We start from the raw sequence: 23,856 nt of genomic DNA on the forward strand, positions 1-23,856 counted from the left end.
CATTAGCTCTGGTAACCCATTTTTTTAAGGTTTCCCCAAATTTGGGCAGGCAGAGAAAAGATTGTTTCAAATATATTAGCAATATGCACTGTGCAGCTTCCACCTGCAAGGGGATGTGAAAGATGATGGTTGATTACCTAAATCTCAAAATACAGACAAGGAAGCTTAGTAAGGAGAACAGGAACATATTTTTTTTAATAAGCTAACTCAGCAAAAAAAAAATGAACAGAACTTGGCTTGTGTAATGCCCTGAAGCTGATTCGGTCCCTCTTGAATGCACAGATCACTCCCTTAGGTATGTTAAGGGAAAAGGGCTCTCACATCATTGCTTTGAAGCCTGGAGCAGGATTCCCCTTTTTATAGCAAACTCTCAAGGCTCTGTTTATAAGTATGCCATACACTGGAATGTTTATAACTGGGAGGCAGACAGTTGTTCAAAGTTTCATTCTTACCACCAGCAAAAGCAGCCACCAAGGGTCTGCTTATTTCTGGGGTAGGATATAAATCTGATAAAGTTATTATTCTCGGTTAAACTTGTATAAGTATTATACAAGTTTAAAATGGTGCACTAGTCTCTCGAGGACTTTGGCTGGCTCACCACAAAATTAAGAAATGCACATGGTATTCAGAGCAAGGATGCTCAGTCTTAACTTCCTTCCTCTAGTGCCTTCTGAGATCAGGAGATTTCTTCAGTGGAAAACAAAAGAAGCAAGGTAGGACTTTATTTTATTGTAATCCCATCTTTACCTATATATAACAATAGTGGTGTGTGTGTGTGTTCCAGGCTCGCCACGCCCCCGAACCGGTTCTGCTGTTGCCAGCATGTTTCTGCACATGCGCAGAGCAATTTATAGTCAACTGCGCATGTGTGAGCAATAGGCGGCAGGTGCAGGTACAAAGTACGCGCAAAGCAAACCAGTACCAACCAGTAGAGGAACCCACCCCTGGCTTCACCTCTAGACCACTGTAACACTCCTGATCTGGCCAAATGAGAAGTAAAAATATTTAACAAACAAATAAGAGTTGCTTGACAGTGAGATGGGCAGTATATACATTTAATGAATAAATAAAAAATAATTAAAAATATATATATTCTTACTGGAGAGATCCCTTCCTACTCCGAGGGCAAGGCCATCTTTAATCCATAGCACAATTCCATTATATTCGGGAATAGCACACAGGAGGGTCACAGGTTGTCCAGCTATCACCACCTGGTCCTGAGGTTGCTGACTAAAGGAAGATGCTGAACCTGGAGAAAAAGAAAAGAAGCAGAATGAATGTTTGAACGTGGAATCCGGGAGCTCCAAATGCTTGAAACACGAATGGGATGAAGCTTCTCACACCTGAAAAGCAGAATAAGATCTTTGAACATCGTTGTCTTCTCTTATTTTTTCTTTAAAACTAAGATATGTTAAGTTTATTGATACGGAAGCATAAATACCATCAACATAGAATGGAGTTTGCTCAGAAGCGGAAATACACCAATGAGAGGAAGAGTGGGAAACAGAGGAGAGAAGAAAGATAGGAAGAGAGGGATAGGAGAGAGGGTAAGGGGGGAAGATGAGGAGGATAAGGAGGAGTGGATTGCAGAGAGAGGAGAAAGGAAGGGGAAGTAGAGTAGGAAAGGATGATGGAGGGAAGAAAGGAGGTAGGAGACAGGTGGAAGAAAGAGGTGTATGGAGAGCAGAAGAGCTAATAATGGGTTTTTATCTTTCTGGGCATTAATAACAAGAGGAACTGATGTAATTACTACTTAATACAATAGGATATTGGCTATGTAATAGTATACATGTGATTATATGTTATAAAAATGGAAAATTAAAAAAAACTATTTTTTTTTAAAAAAGATCTTTGAACATCGTCAAATTACTCCACTTCCAAAGTTTCCATGACACACATTGAAATAGTGCTGTTGGCAAGTCAAAATTTTCTTGTTTTTTTTTTAAAATTGTTTTCACATGGCTCTTAATTTGATGATCCGTAGTCTCAGCTCAAAAACACATCCAAGTACAAATTTTGTGTTGTAAAGAATGTATTTTTAAAAGGATTAATACATGCTGGCATGTCCCTTTCGAGGTAAACGGTGCCTGTGTGAAACATTTTTGTTTCTCAAAGAAAGAAAAAGCAGGTTATGTGGATTGGATAAAAATGGACGCTGAGCTGGTTTTGTATTTTGGGGAATACAAGGAGGGTTGTGTTTATTGCTCAATGTTACATGGCCTCAATCAGGCACAGTATATATGTGAATGTATGAAATGAAAATGAAAAATGAAATAAAACATTTGAACACAAAAAAAATGGACGCTGAGCGGAAATTGTCCAGTCCAATTCAAAGAAAACTGTTCCGAACCACTATAATCCAGGAAAGCCTCTCTTAAATTGGTGCCTTCCGTGTACATCAAACACAATTTACAGAATCAAACCAAACCCATCTTTATTACAGTCATAAAACAGCAAAGTTTTCTTTTAAACTCCACTGTGTGTGGAAGGTGTCATATTGGGGAAAGGAGATCCAGGAAGTGCCAAAAACGGAAATACGAACTATTCTGTGAAATATGAACCTATTCCTATGAATAAAATGAGTGAAATGGAAATATGGCTTGTAGGTCACGGAATGACAAGCTGTGGAATTCAATAAGCTTTTGTGGCTCTTTTGCAAACTCTACCATCACAGATCTGAGTCACATCATACAGCCGGAAAAGACAGAATATCGCCCAGTTGCCTAGGCAACCAGGTGATTTCCCCTGCTGTTCTCTCACAGGCTGCAGCAAGGCCTGAAGAGATGAGCAGTATAAGCATACCCTTGTTGTCTAGGCAACAGAGGGATGAGCTCCCTTCCACTGGCCTAAGCATAATGAGCTACTTTTATCTTTTTTTTTTGAAAGTCCTCCCCTCTCTCAGGCAACGAAAAAGATGGAGACATTTTTAGCCAAGAATGAATCCAGAGAAGAGCGTGTGTAATTCAGCTTCAGGAGTTTAGCCTACCATTTCCCAAGATAATTGGCTTCCCTATTTAACTTTTCTTGCTTTAAGGAAGATTTTCCAGCTCCCCCACTTCTAACATTCAACTAGCATTACCTTCCCATGATTTAATCCTACCATTTCAGGTCCAACACTCTGGGGCATTAAGGAACTTTTTTTTGGCTGGAACATGACAATGTATGCGTTCTCACATTTCTAATTAACATTTTTTATTTCATTTTCATTTTCCTTTATACAATCACTTAAATACTGTGCAGTTAAAAAAAAGCAATAAACACAACTCATAACACTTCTATCCTTCATACACCCTTTCTTCTACCCTTCCAACTTTCATTTCTCCCCTCCAACAATCCCCTCTTCTACTTCCCCTCCCCCTCAACCATTCCTTTCTCCCCTTCCCACCATCTCACCCTCCTTACATTCCCTTCTCACTCCCTCTTAATTCCTCCCTCTTCTTTCCCTCTACTCCTCACTTCGGTGTATTTTTACTATTCATTGGTCTATTCGTTTTGTAATTTACACTAAAATTATAAGGAAAAAAATTAAAGGAAAGGAAAAAAAAAAAGAATGCGTCTCACATTTGAATAGAGCTAGTTTCCTCAGTCTTGGCTAATAGGACTCAGTTTCCACTCCGGATCAATTTTTTAAAAAAAATACGTCTGTGAATTCTGATTTCAAATACTTCTTGAGATACCTAGAATTATCCATGTACGGTAGTTACTAGGCTTGAAGGCACACTCATCCACCCACCCACAAAAAGCATGACTATTTCCTTGCTTGTGGTTGTCAAAAGTATGGAGACACATACAACCAGAGGAAGATGTTTGCTTTGTGGTAAGAAGAGATGTGTGTGCATGTCCATTGTGTATGTTGGAAGTTCACTGTGTTGCTCTTGGTTAGCATCTAATAGGAGCCATCTGGGGTAAGAAAGAATCAATCTGACCAAATCATGATCTTCTTCTTTTAACAACTCCGGAATCCCTTGTGGGGTGGAGTCTGGGCAACTGAATGAAGCTAGCAGAGTGTTTCAATGGCTGGATGCCCTTCCTGTCGCCAATGTGGAGTTTTGTTCGCGCATATATATATATTCATTGTGCCCAGAGAAAGAAATATATGCCTCTACCTAGGATCAAACTCACAGCCTCCTGATTGTGAAGTGAGAACTCCACTCAGAGGTGGGTTCCTCCCGGTTTGGCCCAGTTCGGCCAAACCGGAAGTGGTGATTTGGCCTGGGTCACAGAACCGGCAGCACCCCAGTCTCGCCACGCCCCCAAACTGGATCAATTTTTAAAAAAAATACGTCTGTGAATTCTAATTTCAAATACTTCTTGAGATACCTAGAACAGGATATTCCACGGGAGCTGTTGCGAATGTGGTTGTTTCCTTGCAGACTTTTCATTACCCAACTAGGTAACGTCAACAGCACTCTTACATATTCGGGTGGTGAAACATCTGGAAGAAAACAACCGAGCTCAACAGTTCAACTTTGAGCTCTTCTACTGGATATTCCATGAGGTGGTATCTCATACAATAGAAAAAGGCTCCTGCTAGGGACAGAGCCATATAGCCCTTCATTCTGCTTCCTGCATAGTGATCTCCCACTCCCATGATGCTTCCAAAAGCAGAGAGGGTAAGAAAGGGAGAATGTTCTTCATTTTAGTTGTAGAATATTCCAAGTTATTCTGACCGGGCCAGCAACAGCCTATGCTGCGCCCTGATTGGCTGGGACGCAGCATAGCTTGTTGCTAGCCAGCAAATGTTCCCTGATTGGCCGAGGTACTGCGTCAGCAGTTGCTGGACAGTACTCAGCCTCTGATTGGGTCTAAATGGTTACATTGCGGGTATAAATACCTTGACGCGATCTTCGTGAGTTTGAATCGCTGTCACCTTTTCTCTTGTGTTAATAAACTAGTTGACTTGACTCCAGGCTCATGCGTCTTCCGTCCGCTCGATATTCTAAATTAGTCCCAGCATTTTATATTTAGTACTCAGGAAACCTCTGAATAAGAATACAGTAGAATCTCTGGTCACGACCATAATTTGTTCCATAACTTTGGTTGCGGACCGATTTGGTCGTGACACGAACCTAGTTTTGGAAATTTGGTGCTTACCTACCCCCCAAAAAATGGCGCAGAAGGGGAAATGAGTCACGAAAAAAAAGTGAATTTTTGGTCACAACCCGATTTGATCCTGGTCAGAAGCATTCATGATCAGAGGTTTTACTCTATTCGTATTATTAGCTATTGGTCAACCAAGGAAGAACTACCTGGAGTCTGTCACCAAACAGCTGATTGAGTGACCCAGATACTTAGCTTTAAAAGATCAGAGGATCATTTTCTTTGCCCTATTCAGTAGATTCTTTTGTGAGCCTCAATCATTTATCCTAATTAGCCACTTTCCCCTCTGAAGTAAACAGCCTCCCCAGCAGTGAGGCAGAAGAGAAGGAGTTGCAAGGGACATCCTGTTCCGAAGCACCACAATCACTCCTCACCGTGAATGGCTAAATGCTGCCTTTACTTTCATTAAAAAGTAAAATACATCCCTTGTATACTAGGCTGTTCACATTTCTAATTGAAAGCAAGGACTTGCATTCCACATGGATAAAAATCATTTATTAAAATTCAGAATGATTTACTGTTAGATCCTGGTGGTATACAGCTTATTGTCAGGCACAGAAAACATAGTTGGAGTTTGGAGTTTGGAGTTTATTCAATTTGTAGGCCGCCCCATTCCCCGAAGGGACTCAGGGCAGCTGAACAAAAGCCAAGGGAGGGGAAATTACAAAAAGTAAGACAAAACAATCAGACAATACGAACAATTTAAAAGCACAACAGACACAGCAAATTCGAGTAGGGGGGAGAACTCAACCCCAGGCTTGCTGGGACAGCCAGGTCTTCACGGCTGTCCAGAAGGCCCGAAGGGTTGAGAGGGTCCGAATCTCCACGGGGAGCTCATTCCAAAGGGCTGGAGCAGCCACAGAGAAGGCCCTCCTCCGAGTAGTCGCCAGCCGACATTGGCTGGCAGATGGAATACGGAGGAGGCCTAATCTGTGGGATCAAATGGGTCTGTGGGAGGTAATCGGCAGAAGGCGGTCCCTACCATGTAGGGCTTTATAAGTAATAACTAGCACCCTGAAGCGTATCCGGAGACCAATAGGTAGCCAGTGCAGCTCGTGGAGGATAGGTGTTACGTGGGTGAACCGAGGTGCACCCACAATCGCTCGCGCGGCTGCATTCTGGACCAGCTGGAGTCTCCGAACACTCTTCAAGGGCTGCCCCATGTAGAGCGCATTAGGATTGCAGCCGTGCTGGTGCCAACATGTTGAGGGTGATACATTGTGGTTTTTGTAAGATTGTGCATGTGCACACCTTCATCAGGAGGAGAGGAACTTCAACTTTGACCATTAAACACCTGCCCGAACATTCCAGCTTTTCCTCACAAATAAAGCATATCCTGGATTGACCAGGTTTTGATCTTTATATCTAAAAGAAACCTGGAGACATTGGACAATTTCAAAAATGCAATGCGAGGGGTGAGAAGAATTGTCTCCAACTATAAAAAAAATCCAGATTACGAAGCTACAATAGTTGATTAGATTAAAGGAGTCCAAAAATTTAACCTTCTGTAGGAAGTTAGCAACCCTGCTCCTAGGAAAATGAGATATTTTAGGAAATATTTAAAAGGGCAGAATATTTCCCCTAAAAGGGAGGCAGAAAATCAGCCCCACCACATTTGTTAATGGGTCATTAAGGTCTGGGCCAGCTTATCTACAACACAAAAGACACGGCCCTCGGGACAGAATTAGACTCATCTAGCAACAGAACTCACAACATGGCACCTGGGAAGATTACATCACCCAGCAAGGCTGACATAAACTTGGGACTCGGGATAACCTACAGAGTTGCCCCTGCATGGCCTCATGGGATAACCATGAAATACAAACTCAAATTCAAAAGTCCAGAGAGGACATAAAACCCAGACGCTCTCAGCATCTTTTCCCTTTTTTTGCCCAGGACCTCAAACCATGTTATCTTGTCCAACATTAAAAAAAACAACTTTCCAAATAGTCTCCATGCTTCCATTGTCTTTCTTCCCACTTGGAACTGAACCTAGATGGACATTTCTTTCAACACTTCCCCATGTAATTGGAAGTATTAGTATTTCAAAGCTGGTTGTTTTCGATCCTTTGTGTAAAATGATTGCTGTAGCCTTCTCCCAAACCCAAGCAATGTCTAATTATCATGAATAAATGTGCATAACTCAAACTCTATGATTTACCTCTGCTTTTCTGAAAAATGTGGCCCCTCAGCACAGTTTTAGAACCGACATAAAAGCAGATTATCATTCTATTAAGGCATTAAAGGTTTATCTTTAAATCCCCTTAACTGCATTTTGAATTAAGGGAAAGTGTTGGGGGAAGGTACAATTTTCAGCTTAAAAGTGAAACCTTCACAGGATATAAGTCCTGTTCCTAAATAAGTTGCCATTGAACAAATAAAAGCTCAGCGTGAGTCTAGTCCTCTTTGAGGAAGAGCCGTGCAGCAGAAGGCAAGGGGGAGAGGCTAAATTTATAAGTCCCAAACGTAAAAGGAAAACAAAATGGATCCTTTGAGCAAGCTCTGTTGGCATCGGTTATGATTTCAGCAGACTAATGAGGCCTTGCCCTGCGGGATGGCATCACTGGGGGGCAGATTTCTCTATGTGCAGGCTCATATGCATTGTTGCTGCTGGGATAATATGCATGAGGGATTTGCTAAATGGCTCATTAAACAACTTGACAGTCTCCCTTTGTAACCCTAGATGAATTTGAAAACTGCTCAATTATCATGAAACGAACCTCCCCTTACCATCTAATATTGTCTCTCAAGTGTGGGCAACGGTCCTTATTTCTACATAGTGGAGTCTATTGTGGGATAAAGCTGCCAAGAGAACTAATTCATCACTGCAGCTTAAGCAATAAGCTTTCCCTTCCTGCCCATTTCAAGATGCCACTTATCAACACTGGAAGGCAGGAAGCCACATATAAAATGAACCATCTTTCTGGAGTCAAGTGCCACCCAAAAATGGCCAAGTCTGTGCAAAGCTTGCCAGCTGCTGGAAAGGACATCAAATGTTTACAATCTGGTAAAAAGATGGGTTTTGTGATTTTAGATTTTAGGGGGTACTGGATGAATTTAGGAATTGAAGAAGAGTTTTTTTTTCAGGTTCTCTGGGAGAAATGTTGGCTTGGCCGGAAAAGTTTGGGATTGAGCATTCTTGGTGGCTCTAACTATGTATTTTGTTCTCAATGACCTTAAGGTTAGGGCAACTAGTGCCTTTATGTTCCTCCTATGGACTGTTGCTTCCAATTAATAAACCCTATTTTAGTTACTGAGAAATGCGGTGGCTCAGTGGCTAAGACGCTGAGCTTGTCGATCAGAAATGTCGGCAGTACGGCGGTTTGAATCCCTAGTGCAATGTAATCAGAGGCGGGTTCCTACCGGTTCGTACCAGTTCGTCAAATCTACTGAACCGGTTAGAAGAGGTTCCACAGTGGATCCGGAAAGCAGGCCACACCTACAGAAGAGGTTCCAAATTTTTTTTAAAACCCACCACTGAGTGTAATGGAGTGAGCTCCCATTAGTTGTCCCAGCTTCTGCCAACCTAGCAGTTCGAAAGCATGTAAAAATGCAAGTAGAAAAATAGGAACCACCTTTGGTGGGAAGGTAACAGCGTTACACCTCATGCATCTTCAGCATTGAGTCATGCCGGCCACATGACCACGGAGACGTCTTCACACAGTGCTGGCTCTTCGGCTTTGAAATGGAGATGAGCACCACCACCCCCTAGAGTAGGGAATGACTAGCACATATTTGCAAGGGGAACCTTTACCTTTATTATAGTTACATCTCAGCCATTTTCTGCAGAAGGCAGGTAAGCAACGCAAAACGAAATTGTGTATATCAGAATCTGTGGGACAATATTGTGGGAGGCTGTCCCAAACAGATGAAAATTATTTATTTTCATTCTAAAAGGGTTCCCACACAGAGCCTAAATTGTTAATTTATTCTGGCTGACCACAGTGAAAAACCAGCCTTTTGTGTAGAGTATATCATGGGGGGAGGGGGAGAAAGCCTTATTACTTTCATTGACTTTGAGGAACATGTTCTGAAGGTCTCAGATCAATCCCTGTCTAAATAAAAACAAAAAATCTGCCTAAAGGACAGTCGAAACACATCCACAAAATTCTATCTCTGGAGATGTAAGTTTGGTCTGCACCCAACTATGCCTCGGACAGGATCCCTCATCTTGGCACTTAAAAGTGAAAAGATTGGGTTTTTTCAATCTCCATAGAGATGGAGCTCCATAGAACATACTGCACGTTCTATGAGTATGTTCTATGGAGCTCAATGAAATGTAAGTAAATTTCCCAGACGAACGAGTCAGTGTGAGTTGGGTTTGGATTGGCCTTAATGGTGAAAATTGAATCTCTCTCTTTCATCCCTTCATCAGTTCTTGAGCCCTGTTTCAGTTATGTTTAGGTTTATTAGATTTACATGCTGTCCTTCTCCCAAGGACTCAAAGCGGCGTACAACATTAAAAGAAACACATAATACAAAAGTTTTTTAAAAAATTAAATAGAATATCCCAAACAAGCCCAAGTAGAATTGACAATAACATTTTTTTAAAAAAACCTTCAAATTAAAATTAACAATGATCAATAATTTATTTTGTTTTGTTCAGACCATGCTGGCTTGCTGGAAAAGCCAACTTTTTAGGGTGCATTGGAAGGACCGGAGGTCGGGGATTATGTGAAGCTCCGGGGGCAGCTCATTCCAGAGGGAAGGGGCTCCCACAGAGAAGGCTCTCCCCCTGAGGGTCGCTAGCTGACACTGTCTGGCCGACGGCACCCTGAGGAGGCCAACTCTGTGGGATCGCACTGGACGGTGGGAGCTACTGGTGGCAGTAGGTGGTCTTGCAGGTACCCTGCCTAAGCCATGGAGTGCTTTAAAGGTCATAATTAGTACCTTGAATCACACCCGGAAGACAACCGGCAACCAGTGCAGGCCGCCTAAAAGGGGTATAACATGGGAGCACCTAGGTGCCCCCATGATAACCCGCACAGCCGCATTCTGGACCATTTGAAGTCTCCGGGTGCTCTTCAAGGGCAGCTCCATGTAGAGAGTGTTACAGTAGTCCAGGCGAGAAAGGACGAGGGCATGAGTGATTGTGCACAGAGCATCCCGATCCAGGAAGGGGCGCAACTGATGTACAAGGCGAACCTGGTAAAAGGCCCCCCTGGTCACGGCCGTCAGGTGTTCTTCTAAACTAAGCCGCGTATCCAGGAGGACGCCCAGATTGCGGGCCCTCTCTGAGGGGGCTAAAATTACTCCCCCTATCAGTTACTGGGGGAAAAGCTTGTGACATTCTTGGATCTGTCACAAGAGCCAAGAGTGGTGTAGTGGTTAGAATGCAGTCTTTGCAGGCTAACTCACTGCTCACTGCCAGGAGTTTGATTCTCAATGGCTCAAGGTTGACTCAGCCTTCCCTCCCTCCGAGGTTGGTAAAATGAGGACTCAGTTTGTTGGGGGCAAGAGGCTGACTCTGTAAATCACTTAGATAGGGCTGTAAAGCACTGTGAAGCAGTGTCTAAGTGCCATTGCTATTGCTATTCTGACCAAGCATAAGCTCACCAATATGCAGGACACAGCAGTCCCAAAGATAGCAGAATATCGTGGGGAAACATCCATTTTCGTCTAGCCACATCTTCTTACAACATGACTTAGCACCTGCCCAAGGTACTTTAAACCCCTTATAAATCTCCTGTACTAATGACAGCATGAGTTATATTTAATAAAATGCAACAGGATTCTTCCTCCCTCCCCAGCTTCTGCCATAACGATGTGAGTGACGCCGAACAGTCCTTGAAATTGTGAATGAATTCAAACAGAAAAATGATTATGGAAATGTGGAGCCATTCATCCCTGGGTGAACATTGCTCCTGATGTAGTCACTCCATCTCTGACTTCTCTGTCCTTGTCTGTGAAGGAAGCTTGTTTAACAGCTTGAAAAGACAAGACTCGGAAACCGAAATATGGGAAAAGCTTGTGTTTTTTTTTCCATAAACATTTTGAATACAGTGTATTGTCAGGCTATACCATTTACAAAAGAAGAACAAAAAAAAGATATTCTTTCTTAACACATATACTGATAATAATAGTAATAATATGATCAAATAGTTTTGGCTAAATTTCTTTTTATATTAGCTTATTTATACTTTTGTTAAGCGTATTGGCATATTTATATTTATAAACCATCTTTGTATTCAATTCATATATTCATAATCTTTCTTCATCTAATTTCTACCTCTTATCTCTAACCACTCATAAAATCTATTCCGTATCAAGTAATGTTCTTTGTCTTTTATTTTTAAAGTTAGTCTGTCCATCTCAGTGTAATCTAAGATTTTCCTTATCTGGGAAAAGCTTGTTTTCTTGAACAACTATAAAATCCCATGAACCAAAGCTTCGAACACATTTTATTATGTCTGGCCTTTAATAGTTGTTAATTATAATGCTGGAGTTTTAGCTCACATCTTCGGTGCCTTTGCGCCTCTATCTTTAACTCAGTTTAGCATTATTTCCTCAGTTCACTTTGAATGTAATACATATCACCTTGGTAGTCTTTGTTAGGGTTCAATGATTGTCTTGATAGAACTTAAAAAAAAAAAAACCCACACAGATAAATAATTGCCCAGGGTGTTCAGTGTGCTAAAAAATACAACACAGAATTATTGTAGATACTGTTAGAGGTGAGCAGCATTACCCTACAGTAGCTCGAAATCAGAAGAGGTCTGATTCCACCTTTTCAGCTTAACAAATTTTATTAAAAGGCATAAGCTCTTTGTAAGCTAAAGCTAAAAATAAATTTTAAAATAAAATTTGTTAGGCTGAAAAAGGTGCTATAAGACTCCTTCTCATTTTTTAACACAGAATTACATTATTACAATTGTTGTTGAAAGAATAATTATGCTTTCAGATTGCATTAAGGGTACTATTTCCTGACGAGAACTGAACTCATCTGAAAATGGATCGTTTTTAATAAATAGGATTAAAGGAAGGTTTCTGCCTTCTTTTATCCAAAGGGCATCTGTGCTCAGAATGAATGAACATTCTTGTGTGTATATATATATAAAGTACTTTCCTAGATATGCATTGTCTCATTTTGGCATTAACCTATGGATACAATAGTTCATATTAATAATTAAATGCAGTTTTAAAAAATCCTAAATACTCATCTTAAAACATTTCTTGAAGAATCCAGGAAATATGATGGTTCAGTACATTTGAGATGCACCACAACCAGCACAGAACTACTGTACTGTACTACATTACTCATAAGTTGCAAATCATATCAATTAATAGCAATAGCACATAGACTTCTATGCTACCCCATAGTGCTTTACAGCCCTCTCTAAGCAGTTTACAAAGTCAGCATCTTGGCCCTAATAATCTGGGTCCTCATTTTAACCAGCCTTGGAAGGATGGAAGGCTGAGTCAACCTTGAGCTGGTCAGTATCAAACTCCTGGCAGTGGAATTCAGATTTAGCCTGCAATACTCCAATCCAACCACTGCACCACAGCTCTTAATAGAAAACAATGAAGACAGCAGGCATAACTACAGTTTTAATGTGAAATCTTTGGAGAGCCTGCATACCACTGGTAACCACTCTTGGGAGGTAGATCTATCATCTAGCCCAACTCCCTTTGTTGCTGAAAATAATCTAAGACATTTGCCTAGTTTTTTTTTAAAAAAAATTCTTTTGGAGTGGATGCTGCTAAGTGGTTTACAAGTAAAGGTTTTAGAGTAATAAGTAGGCAACCCATGCCTCATTGGGTCCTTGTTTCAAAGGTGTTTACTTACTGAAACAGAAACAGAATGACCAAAGTAGTAGTAGTAGTAGTAGTAGTAGTAGTAGTATTATAAGCAGGAACAATTTCTGAGTTCTTGCCAGCTTCTCCACTGAATTGCTTCGTGGGAATCTGGCAGAGATCATTATAATTCCTTCCTCCCCTCCCCCTCCCTCCCTTCCTCCCTTCTTTCCTCCCCTCCTTCCTTCCTCCTTCCTCCTTTCCTCCCTCCTCCCCTCCCTCCCTCCTTACTTCTACAAGGTCTTATTAGTGAGCATGTGAAGAACTCTGTATCCTGGCCTACTTATGCAGGATTTGAAAAAAAATACTAGAGGAAAAAATAATTTATATCCTCATAATTATGAACTACTGTACTATGGTAGGAAATACATTCAATGTTAGCCTATTAAGCAAGAAACATATGGATGGCCATTCATAATTAACTGTGGCAATGCATTGATAAAAATCAATGAGGCAGTAGAGCAGAAATATATGAGTGAAACAAGAATTGTCTATCAAATTAGTTTCAGGTCTATTTAATCAAATCAGTGTATATGTCCAGTATGGAGACATCTAATTCATACCAAATTTTGTATGTCATTTTGAGCAAGACTTTCTTGCAATTTCAATCCACAATTTTAAAGAGAGGGGATCCACCCCTGATGTTCACATGTTTATTATTGCCAAAAGTATGTTTGAAGATATGGAGCAATAAAAAGAATATAATGGTAAACATTACATATATACGTGTGTGTCTGTGTGTGTGTCTCTCTCTCTCTGTGTGTGTGTGTGTGTGTGTATTCGGGTCTTTTCCCATGTAAGATTGAGATTGTCTTGGCAATGTTTCGGCGAGGTCTCACTCGCCATTTTCAGGTTGTGGAGTGCTGGCTTTGTTTCAGTAAGTGGAATGATTGGTTGTGTGGTTGTATCATGATTGGTAGATTGGTGCTGATTGGTGCTGGCTGTGTGTCCGTTGTTGTTTCGTGTTGTAACGGCCTGGGTGGTGGGTGGGGCTCGTTTGTTGACTAGGGCTGGTTTCCAGATGTTTGGTAGGCGGGAGGTATCATCACGTTTATTCATGTTGTGGGGGTGTTTCTCTATTTCGATAGCTTCCATAATTATTCTCTTGTTGATATAGCACTAAATTGAAACAGAAAACTGAATCCTGGCAGACAGAATTTTAAAACCCCAGAAAACAAGGGGAAAAAATATGTACTATTAAAATGTTTGACACGGACAAGCATGTTTACTGACATATGGCAATACCAACATTATGCTTTCCATTTAACGATAAACCTCAGATGCAACAATCCATAAATTTATTTCTTTACAGTGGTAGTAGAATTTATGAGGAATATCTCTTTCAATCGTTGCTGAATTACCATTTTCGGGAGCTACAGCCAACATGGCTAATGATGAGATATCCCGGGAGCTCGGTTTTTAACTTCAACAGAATACAGAAAATGGTAGGTTCAATTACTCTAAAGATCCCAAGTACCAATGTTTGGACAGATATATTCTTAACAGCCTAAAGGACTGCTACAAAACTTACAGTGGATGGCAGTTTCATATGTATACATGTATGTATGCGCTAAGTCCTCGACCTGCGAACGGCCGCAGGTCCTCGACTTACGACTGACAGCCAGCAACAGCCAAGCTGCGCCTGATTGGCTAAAGCACAGCTGGCTGAGCGCGGGCTGCCAGGAGCACTCCCATTGGTCGCCCTGCTTGACAGCTCCGTATAAATAGCTGGCAAGCCGGGCAAGGTGCTGAATTCCGTTTGTATATAGTTCTTGCTCTGTTTGCAATAAACTGCTGTTCAATTTACCTCAGTCGCCTCACGTCTCCTCCTTCCTTCGATCTTTAAAGTATGTATGTACAACGTGTTTACCCAAAAACAAGACCTTTCCCAAAAATAAGCCCTAGCTTGGTTTTTTAATATGTGGGTCCAATATAAGCCCTTCCCCCCAAATAAGCCCTAGTTAAGACCCCCGGGGTGGGGCGAGGTATAGGAGTAAAAATTAAGCTAGAGTGGGGTTGGGGGAGGAGCTATCCTACTACTTACCTTTGGACAATTGCACAACCTGACACTTGACTTGCCTTGCTGGCCCACTTCTTCTGTGGCCACTTGTTACCGCTTTCATGCGTCGCTGCCCCCAGGCCTCCGTTTCGCTGTCGGAGGCATTCAGAAGAGGCCTCTGTAGCCGAGAAGCGGGCTCTGGATGGACGAGCATGGCACCCACCCTGCCCTCCATCTTGCCAGCCAATAACAGAGCTCTGGACTGATCCTGAAGGCCTCCGATAGTGACACAAGGCTAGGGGAGACAATCCAGAGTCTGTTTCTTGGCTGCAGAGGCCTTTCCTGAATGCCCCTGACAGCGAAATGGAGGCCAGGGGGGGGCGATGCTCGCAAGTGGTGACAAGTGGCCACAGAAGTCAGCTGGCAGGTGGCTCCTGTTGGGTGGGGCTGTTGGTGCTGTCACTGTGAAGGGGAAGACATCCCCTGAAAATAAGACCTGGTGCCTTTTTTGACGGCAAAAAAAATATAAGACCGGGTCTTATATTCGTGGAAACACAGGTGTGTCTGTATATATCAGAGGTGGATTCCTACTGGCTCAGACCAGTTCAGCCAAGTAGTTAGCCACTTGGCCTGCCACACCCCTGAACTGGTTCTCTCGGCAGCATCATAGGCACCGCCATCTTGTTTTTTTCTTCTGCGCATGCGCAGAATCTTTTTTTTTTAGTACTGTGCATGCACGCGCACACGCACAGCACATCCCTGAGCAAACCGGCAGCAGCAGCAGCTGGAAACCACCCCTGGTATGTATGTATTTATGATCTCATCTTTATTACTTTCTAAGTAACTTAAGGCAGCAAATATACCTAATACTCTTTCCGCCTCTTAATTTCCACACCATGTCAACAAGCCTGCGAGAGGTGGGCTAAGAGAGCATGACTGGCCCAAAGTCACCCAGCTGGCTTTCATGCCTAAGGTGGGACTAGAACTCACGGATGCCAGTTTCTAGCCTGATGCCTTCACCCCCAAACCAAATGAGCTCTTTTTAGCACCTTTGAGACAGAGCTGGACTCAACATTTTCTGAATCATGGAAAAATATAATGAACTCACCTGGCAACTATGCCTGCCAGTTCTTTACAAGTTAATGTTTTAATGAGTCTGCTTCAAGAAGACAATCAGAGTTAGGTATCCTCAAGGTGTTGGCAAGCGAGGTTTGTGTAGAGGGGGAGAAAAATAGACAAAACAGTGGCTGAAAGGGAATTTTAAAAAAAAAACCCTGCCTCAAACTACTGATGGTGTTAGCAATAAACAAATTTTATTTATTTGAGAATATTGGAAAGACCGTAAAGAGATCCGGGGCCCCACAAAACGCACCTATTTGACCATTCACAATTCCCCTGTGATCCTGGAAAGGAGATGAGTTGCAAACAGTTCTCACATTTTCATGATCTGATGAGATTCCAGCCCAGTCTCCAAGGAGTCTCATTAAAAATCAAGTTGGCCTTGAAAGTTGCTACTAACAGTTTTATTCTGATTTAAAGCTTTTCTAATTTAATTTCAAGACAGCTCTAATCAGCAGCCCCCACCCCCTCTGCCCCCCCTTCATACACACAGTGCCTGCCCCTAGGTCTTTGATTTGCAATGGTAAAAAGGGGGAAGAATTTGGCTGAGAATGAGAAGCATAAATAGATATTGAAAGAAAAAAGGAATTAAGAGGAGGAACTTGGAAACAATTCCCCCCCCCCGCCGCCTTCATCTCTGCACTCCTTTGCATTCCCTCTTTTCCCCATTTTAGAAACTAATCACGGTTTCATAGTTTACTCCGTAGTCTCAAGTATTCTCAAGATGTCTCGTTTTTAGAGGGGCAGTATTGTACCAGGGAAAAAGGGATGCAGTGGCTCAGTGGCTAAGAGGCTGATCTTGTTAATCAGAAAAGTTGGCGATTTGGTGGTTGGAATCCCTAGCACCATGTAACCAGTGGTGGGATTCAAATAATTTAACAACCGGTTCTCTGCCCTAATGACCATCTGGGTAGTTGGGGCTCGATGGTCATGTGAATGGGTGGGCTTGGCCAACTCAAGGTCACTCAAGTCGATGGGTGCTTCGCCTTAGCTGTTACAATGTAATAAGAGTTAAATGGAGAGGCAGTTTCTGTAAGCAGGTCAATAAAGATTAGGCTAAAAAAAGCACTAGAATGTTTCCTTCCTGCCTTCCTTACAGGATTAGCCCTGTAAAGTGGAAAACAAAAACAAAAGGAGATTTCTTCCAACAACCGGTTCTCTGAACTACTTAGAAAGTTACCAACCGGTTCTCCCGAATAGGTGCGAGCTGGCTGAATCCCACCACTGCATGTAACTAAGTGAGCTCCCATTACTTGTCCCAGCTTCTGCCAACCTAGCAGCTCAAAGGCATGTAAAAATGCAAGTAGAAAAATAGGAACCACCTTTGGTGGGAAGGTAACAGTGTTCCGTGCACCTTCGGCATTGAGTCATGACCTTGGAGATGTCTTCAGACAGCTCTGGTTCTTTGGCTTTGAAACGGAGATGAGCACCCACTCCCTAGAATCAGGAACGACTAGCACGTATATGCAAGGGGAACCTTTACCTTTTCTTGTAGCAGGAGTGTAATTTCAGGGTGCAATCAAAGAGAGAGACGAAAAGGAAAGGCACAGAAGGAAAGGATGGTTCTATCAGCAAAAAAATTATCACATTGTCAGCTGGGAACTGTGCAAGCTATAATGAGAAAGAAGGAAAACAGAGCCACTATCCATGCCCTCTGACAATGTCCATTAAGTAGAGAGTTCATTTGGCAATTACCCTGAGAAGTGAAGAATTTTTAAAGGTTTTTGTTCTGGGTTTTCTTTCTTTCATTTGTTTAAGAAACTTGATGGGCTGTGGAAAATTGGATCAAGAATGGTGGATGGGTCTTCCCAGACTGCTCCCTTTCGACATCTCTTTTCTCCCACTCTACTTGTGAGTTGAAATTAAGAACTGGTAGACATGAGAGATACTTTCCCCCAAAGCCTTGGTTTTGCCTTTTGTCATCAAGTTACAAAACGTGAAAAAGCTCTCGCACATAATCCTGGTTGGATGCGGGCTGAATCTTGATTTGAAATGGTTCGGTTAGGCAACTTGGAGGCTGCAAAAAAAGACACCATTCATCAGACTGAACTGATAATCTTCATTTTTGGTCCTATTTTCTCCAGCGCTGGGTTTATTTCAGTCCGTAAACTGCATCACTTTGTATTGCCAGCAGCACACAAATAAGCACTGTTTGTGTCTGTTTCTCTAAATAGATTTTTTCGTATACATTTCTGAGTCGTCCATTTCTTTAAAAAATGGGGAGTTCAGCATCACAATACTATCCTAATCTAGGGAAGATTAGAATTTGATGCAAAGCGTCTGTTAAAAGGTAAAACGAAATGTATTTTTCCTAGTTCCCAGTTATATTGAAATGGCATCCTAAATGTAGACCCTTCTAGGGCAGAGGTAGGCATCCAGATATCTTCTCAGTGATTTTGGACTAGAATGCATCCATCTCCTGCTATTGGCTCCTGGGATTTAAATATCCAGGAGATTTGGAGAACACCATGTTGCCTACCTCTACTCAAGGACATTAATGCAGATGTAATAGCTTCCAGATGGCATCTTAACACTTAGGATTCATGTCTGTCTGTCTGTGTGTCTAGGCAGACTCAGATGAGGAGGAGGTTGGGAAGGAACTTGGGCCAGTTCTGGAGTCTGGGGAAGGGTCTGAGAGATATTCTGCATCGGACATAGAAATAGAACCAGGGGGACCTGACACGTCCCAGCCACCAGAGAGACAGCTGTCTTTGGAGGCTGATATGAGTGAGGAGGAAGAACAGCTAGGGTTGGATTTAACCTGGGTTTTGACAAATGTTGACTGGCAAGAAGGTGGGAGAGCAAATTGAACTCCCTCTCTTTCTCCCCCTACTGGCACTTGGGCAGTACTGCCTTCCCGAATCTCTCCATTTCTTGAATAAGTCAGGGTCCTCATAGCTCTCATAATAAATACAATGGCATTCATAGTGTAGATCCAAAGGAAGGACAAAATAGTAGCATCATTCATCTGAAAAAGATGGATTTGCTGCTCAGGTCCCCACTAGAACGGAAATTCCTATTGAGAGAAGCTTGGGAAGTATAAATCAACTTGCATTGGGAAATGATCATTTCCAGAATTCTTGGGGCAAGAATAAAGCTGTGAAATCGTCTGCTTGTTGCTCAGTTATAGCTTCTAGCATTCATCATAATTCAACCTACTGTCTGGGATTATATGATGGAATATAGCGAGAAGGGAGATTCCCAGGAAGAAGGGGGTGCATCCCAGAGGAGTAAGAGGCAGCCCAGATCAGATACTATGTGTGAGAAAAAGAGGGCGAAGACAGCCTCTCCCCAATAGTCCCCAGAGTATATTGCAAGTGCAGATATTAGGGTTTTCAGTTTGGCAAGATGTCTATACATGTGAAAACAATAAAAACTCAGCTTGGAAGAATCACCAAGTGTCATTCTTGGTTTGGGGCCTGACAGATTAGTAGGAATTGAACCATGTCTGTAGGGCCACATCAGTGACATGCGGTGAGGTTTATGGCTGGTGAGGCAGCAATTTTTTTAGACTTGTGGACTTCAACTCCCAGAATTCCACAGCCAGGCATGCTCAGTTCCGATTTAAAGCAAAAGCATTTATTTTTCTCCTTTGCTAAATAAGTTTCTTTCTTTCTTTTTCTTCTCCCTTCCTCTCCTTCCTCCCTCTCTCCCTCCCTCCCCCCTCTCTCAAACACACACACACACACACACACACACACACACAAACACACATACAAAGTTACACCAGTAGGTGAGGCACATCGTTCTCCTGCCTTCTCCTCTAGAGGGCACTTTTTAAGAGGCTTTTTTAAACAGTTAAGCACTAAGCAGAGTCATCCACTGTGACTCTGGCAGCAACTAGCTCAGCCTGACCTCAGCTCTCGCCTTTTTCCTTTTACATTTTTATTTTTATTTTCATGATGACAGTGGTGAGGCTCTGCCTCCCCTGCCTCCCTTGACTGCACGTCCCTGGGCCACATATTCCCAACTCCTGCTTTATACCATACAATTACATTTAAGTTTGGATGTGTGGGTGGGGGGAAGGTTCAGCTACAGGGCTTGTATGAAGCTAGCTTCCCCCGCCCCTCTTGTTTCTTAACAAAGTGTATCTCTGATTGCTGGCTCTAAGGATGCTGGCTATAAGGATGCTCCTCTACAAAGGGAAAGGAAGGAAGATTTCATATAAAACTACAAAGATCTATCTACCTACAATATCTATCATCTATCTATCTATCTATCTATCTATCTATCTATCTATCTATCTATCTATCTATCTATCTATCTATCTATCTATCTATCTATCATTATGATTCAAGAGATGGCAGCAAAATTTGGGAACTAGCTTTTATGCTGAGAAGAAGACCAGATTTACTTTTCAGCAAATCATTGGAAAATGTACATGAGAAAGAAATTCGGCTCAGCTTAGAGAAATCATATGATAAAGAGAATAGGGTCAAATAATGAAATGTTTTGTGTAAAGTTGAATGTTGAAAGTTGAATTCTGATTGCTTAATTTAGAACAATAAAAATGGATCATGTATGAGAATAAATGCTTAGCAAATGATTCAGCACTGAGAGAGAGTAAGTTAAGTATAAGGTAAAGGTATAGGTTCCCCACACATCAGTGCTAGTCGTTTCCGGCTCTAGGGGCCGGCACAATTCTCCATTTCAAAGCCAAAGAGCCACCGTGGTCTGAAGATGTCTCTATGGTCATGTGGCTGGCATGACTAGATGCTGAAGGCACACGGAGTGCTGTTACCTTCCCACCAAAGTGCTCCCTATTTTTCTACTTGCATTTTAACATGGTTTTGAACTGCTAGGTTGGCAGAAGCTGGGACAAGTAACACTCTGTTACGCAGCGCTAGGGATCCGAACCGCTGAACTGCTGACTTTCTGATCGACAAGCTCAGAATCTTAGTCACTGAGCCAGCGTGTCCCTAAGTTAAGTATATGTTGTTGCTTACTGTATTTGTGAATAAATGTATCAGGAACGTTTGAGATGCTATTGTATTGGCTTGAGAAGTGCATAGGTGTGTGATTTTGTAGGCAGAGTGCCTTGCTGTTGTCTGAGTCCATCAATATTTGCTGGGAATATCAGATAGGCTGTAAAGTTCAATTAAGAGCATAAATTTGAAAATTAAAACTAAACTGGCTGTGTCTGTCAAGGGAAGTGAAGCAAAGAATTGAAAGTTATACACTGAAGATTTTATGTACAACATTCTTTTGGAATACTTATTAAAGATGGCTAAATGGACAGAGAAAGTTTAAGACATGCAAATTAGCTAGTAAACACTATCGGGTTCATTGCAAGACATACATACATTAAATTAAAACCAGGAACATTAAAAAAAAGTCTATAGTTTATGAATTTCTAGAACCAGGTCTCACAAGGAGAGGTTCGTGATCCTGAAACAAAGAAAGAATTCTAGAAGCATTGAATCCTCCATCTTTCTCACTCTCTGTTTATATCAGGGTGACAAACTCAAGGCCCACAGGGGTCTTTAGAACTGACCCATTGGGGCAACCCTGGAAACAGCAAAGGACCGGCCTGCGGTGCCTCTGCCAGTGAAAAGTTTTTCTGGCAGAGGGTTGCAGGAGGCCATCCCAGCCGAAACCAGACCTCAGGTGCCCGTTTTCTCTGGCAGAAACCCTCGGGCCACCCCAGGTGCCCCCGAGATGAGTGACACCAAGCTGGCCACGCCTACCTGACCCTCCCAAGGTCAAACACAGCCCTGATGCGGCCCTCCATGAAATCAAGTTTGATACCCCTGCTTTATATTATAAACCTTCAGCATGGGTAATCCTTCAATACACTGAGTGCCAATGTTTCGGAGACAAAATGAGACTTGAGAGACCGCCTGCTGCCAATTACCTCCCAAAGACCCGTTAGATCACACAGGGTCGGCCTCCTCCGGGTTCCGTCCACCAGCCAATGCCACCTGGCTACCACCCGGGGGAGGGCCTTCTCTGTAGCAGCTCCAGCCCTTTGGAATGAACTCCCCGCGGAGATTCGGACCCTCACTTCTCTCCAGGCCTTCCGGAAAGCCGTCAAAACCTGGCTGTGCCGGCAGGCCTGGGGTTGATGAGTTCCCCCCCCCTCTCAACTTGTATGCCTGTGTGATTCTTGTGTATTTTAATTACGTGTATTGTGTTTTATGTCCCCCTTTCCCCTTTTGAGTTGTTCGCCGCCCTGAGTCCCTCCCGGAGAAAGGCGGCATACAAATAAACTAATCTGAATCTGAATCTGAAAATCTCTAGATATTTCAGTTTGAGGAAATGAAGTGCAGATGACTGGTTCCAATACCCATCCTCAAAAGGTGGGTGGGTAAGAGAACATTTTGTGTAAGCCTAACATTTAATGAAAAGAATGAAGTTTGGAATAAAGTGAGTTGCTTTGCTTAGCACAGAATGCAAGGCTAAATGGAGCAGGATTTACTTTGTCAGAAGTTCCAAGCCACTCTGAATTAAAAGTATATGTTTTTAGCCACCTATCTTCCTCTATAGCTCAAAGGCAAAATCTATTTTCTCCAGTATTTGCTTCACTTCAACTTCTGCCCTCAAAATGACGCTATAGGGCACTGCACACCAGAACAAGAACAGTTTTCCCACAAATGCCATCGCTCCGCTTAACAACTAACTCCCACAACACTGTCAAATAATTTACAAAGACTGTATTACTATTATTCTTCTCTTCCTTCCTAGTATCGATCTCTCCCCATTTATGACTAGAACCATGTTGCTTGAATCTTTCAATTTATATTGTTTTTATTTGTTTACCAGTACAATTAGATAGCTTATTAGTAACCTTGACTATCACTAAGGTTGCATCTTCTTATTCTTGATGGATGTATTTTATTCTCCTTATATACACAGAGAGCATATGCACCAAAGACAAATTCCTTGTGTGTCCAATCACACTTGGCCAACAAAGAATCCTATTCTATTCTATTCTAAAAGGTAAATGTACAGGTTCCCCTCGCACATATGTGCTAGTTGTTTCTGACTCTAGGGGGTGGTGCTCATCTCTGTTTCAATGCCGAACAGCCAGCACTATCCAAAGTTTGTGGCCGACATGACTAAACGCTGAAGGTGCATGGACCACTGTTACCTTCCCACCACTTGCATTTTTCTACTTGCATTTTTACATGCTTTCAAACTGCTAGGTTGGCAAAAGCTGGCACAAGTAACGGGAGTTCATTCTATTCTACTTTGTGGTAAAACTGCATTCTTGTCTTCGTCGTCCAATATCGGGCTGCATTGTCTTTAGGGCAAAAGATGTTACTTGTTGTTTGTGACCAGACCAAGAACAATGAAATTGTTAGGTTCTATTGCCATGAGAGGTAGGAAAAAGAAGAATATTAGGTTATATTTGACAGAAACCAACAATATCAGCAATATAACCTGTTAGAGCGTGGGTTTAAACAGCTCGCTGGGGGAAAAGGTGTTAAATGCTCTGAAACTAATATGCTCCAGAGATGGTCAATTTGATCAGTTCTTAAAATAATGAAAAAATGCCCAACCATGTAGATCTCTCTAACCTGAGAATAAAATAATCAATACTTCTTTTTGAAAGATCATTGCCTGGATCATCAAGATTTATAATTTGGACTATACGTTCTTGGTTTTTGTTTGTTTATCTCATCTGGAAGGAAACCATACTACTGAACATATAGACATGGTAATGTTGAAGGGACAGAATAATAGTAGAATAGGTAGAATTACTGGGACAAAATAGTAACTTGTTATTTTGCTTCCGTAAGAATTGCTTTGTTCCTGTAAGAATTAGAATTGCCTCTGCCATTTGCTTCTATAGCAATAGCAATAGCAGTTAGACTTATATACCGCTTCATAGGGCCTTCAGC

At 42.1% G+C, this 23,856-nt stretch overlaps 1 protein-coding gene across 2 annotated transcripts in view; it reads right to left on the minus strand.

Annotated features, from left to right (window-relative positions):
- The window catches only part of KIRREL3 (kirre like nephrin family adhesion molecule 3), a 781,414-nt gene that overhangs the window by 284,806 nt on the left and 472,752 nt on the right, over positions 1-23,856 (minus strand). For both annotated transcript variants that reach the window (XM_087706343.1, XM_087706345.1), the window contains exon 3: positions 1,100-1,249. In XM_087706343.1, the coding sequence (XP_087562469.1) occupies positions 1,100-1,249 (150 nt within the window). The remainder of the gene's footprint in view (positions 1-1,099; positions 1,250-23,856) is intronic.

This window comes from Thamnophis sirtalis, unplaced genomic scaffold (assembly GCF_051295495.1).
Source record: "Thamnophis sirtalis isolate CommonGarterSnake01/CBP01778 unplaced genomic scaffold, rThaSir2_p1.2 scaffold_2, whole genome shotgun sequence".
Classification (NCBI taxonomy): Eukaryota; Metazoa; Chordata; class Lepidosauria; order Squamata; family Natricidae; genus Thamnophis; species Thamnophis sirtalis.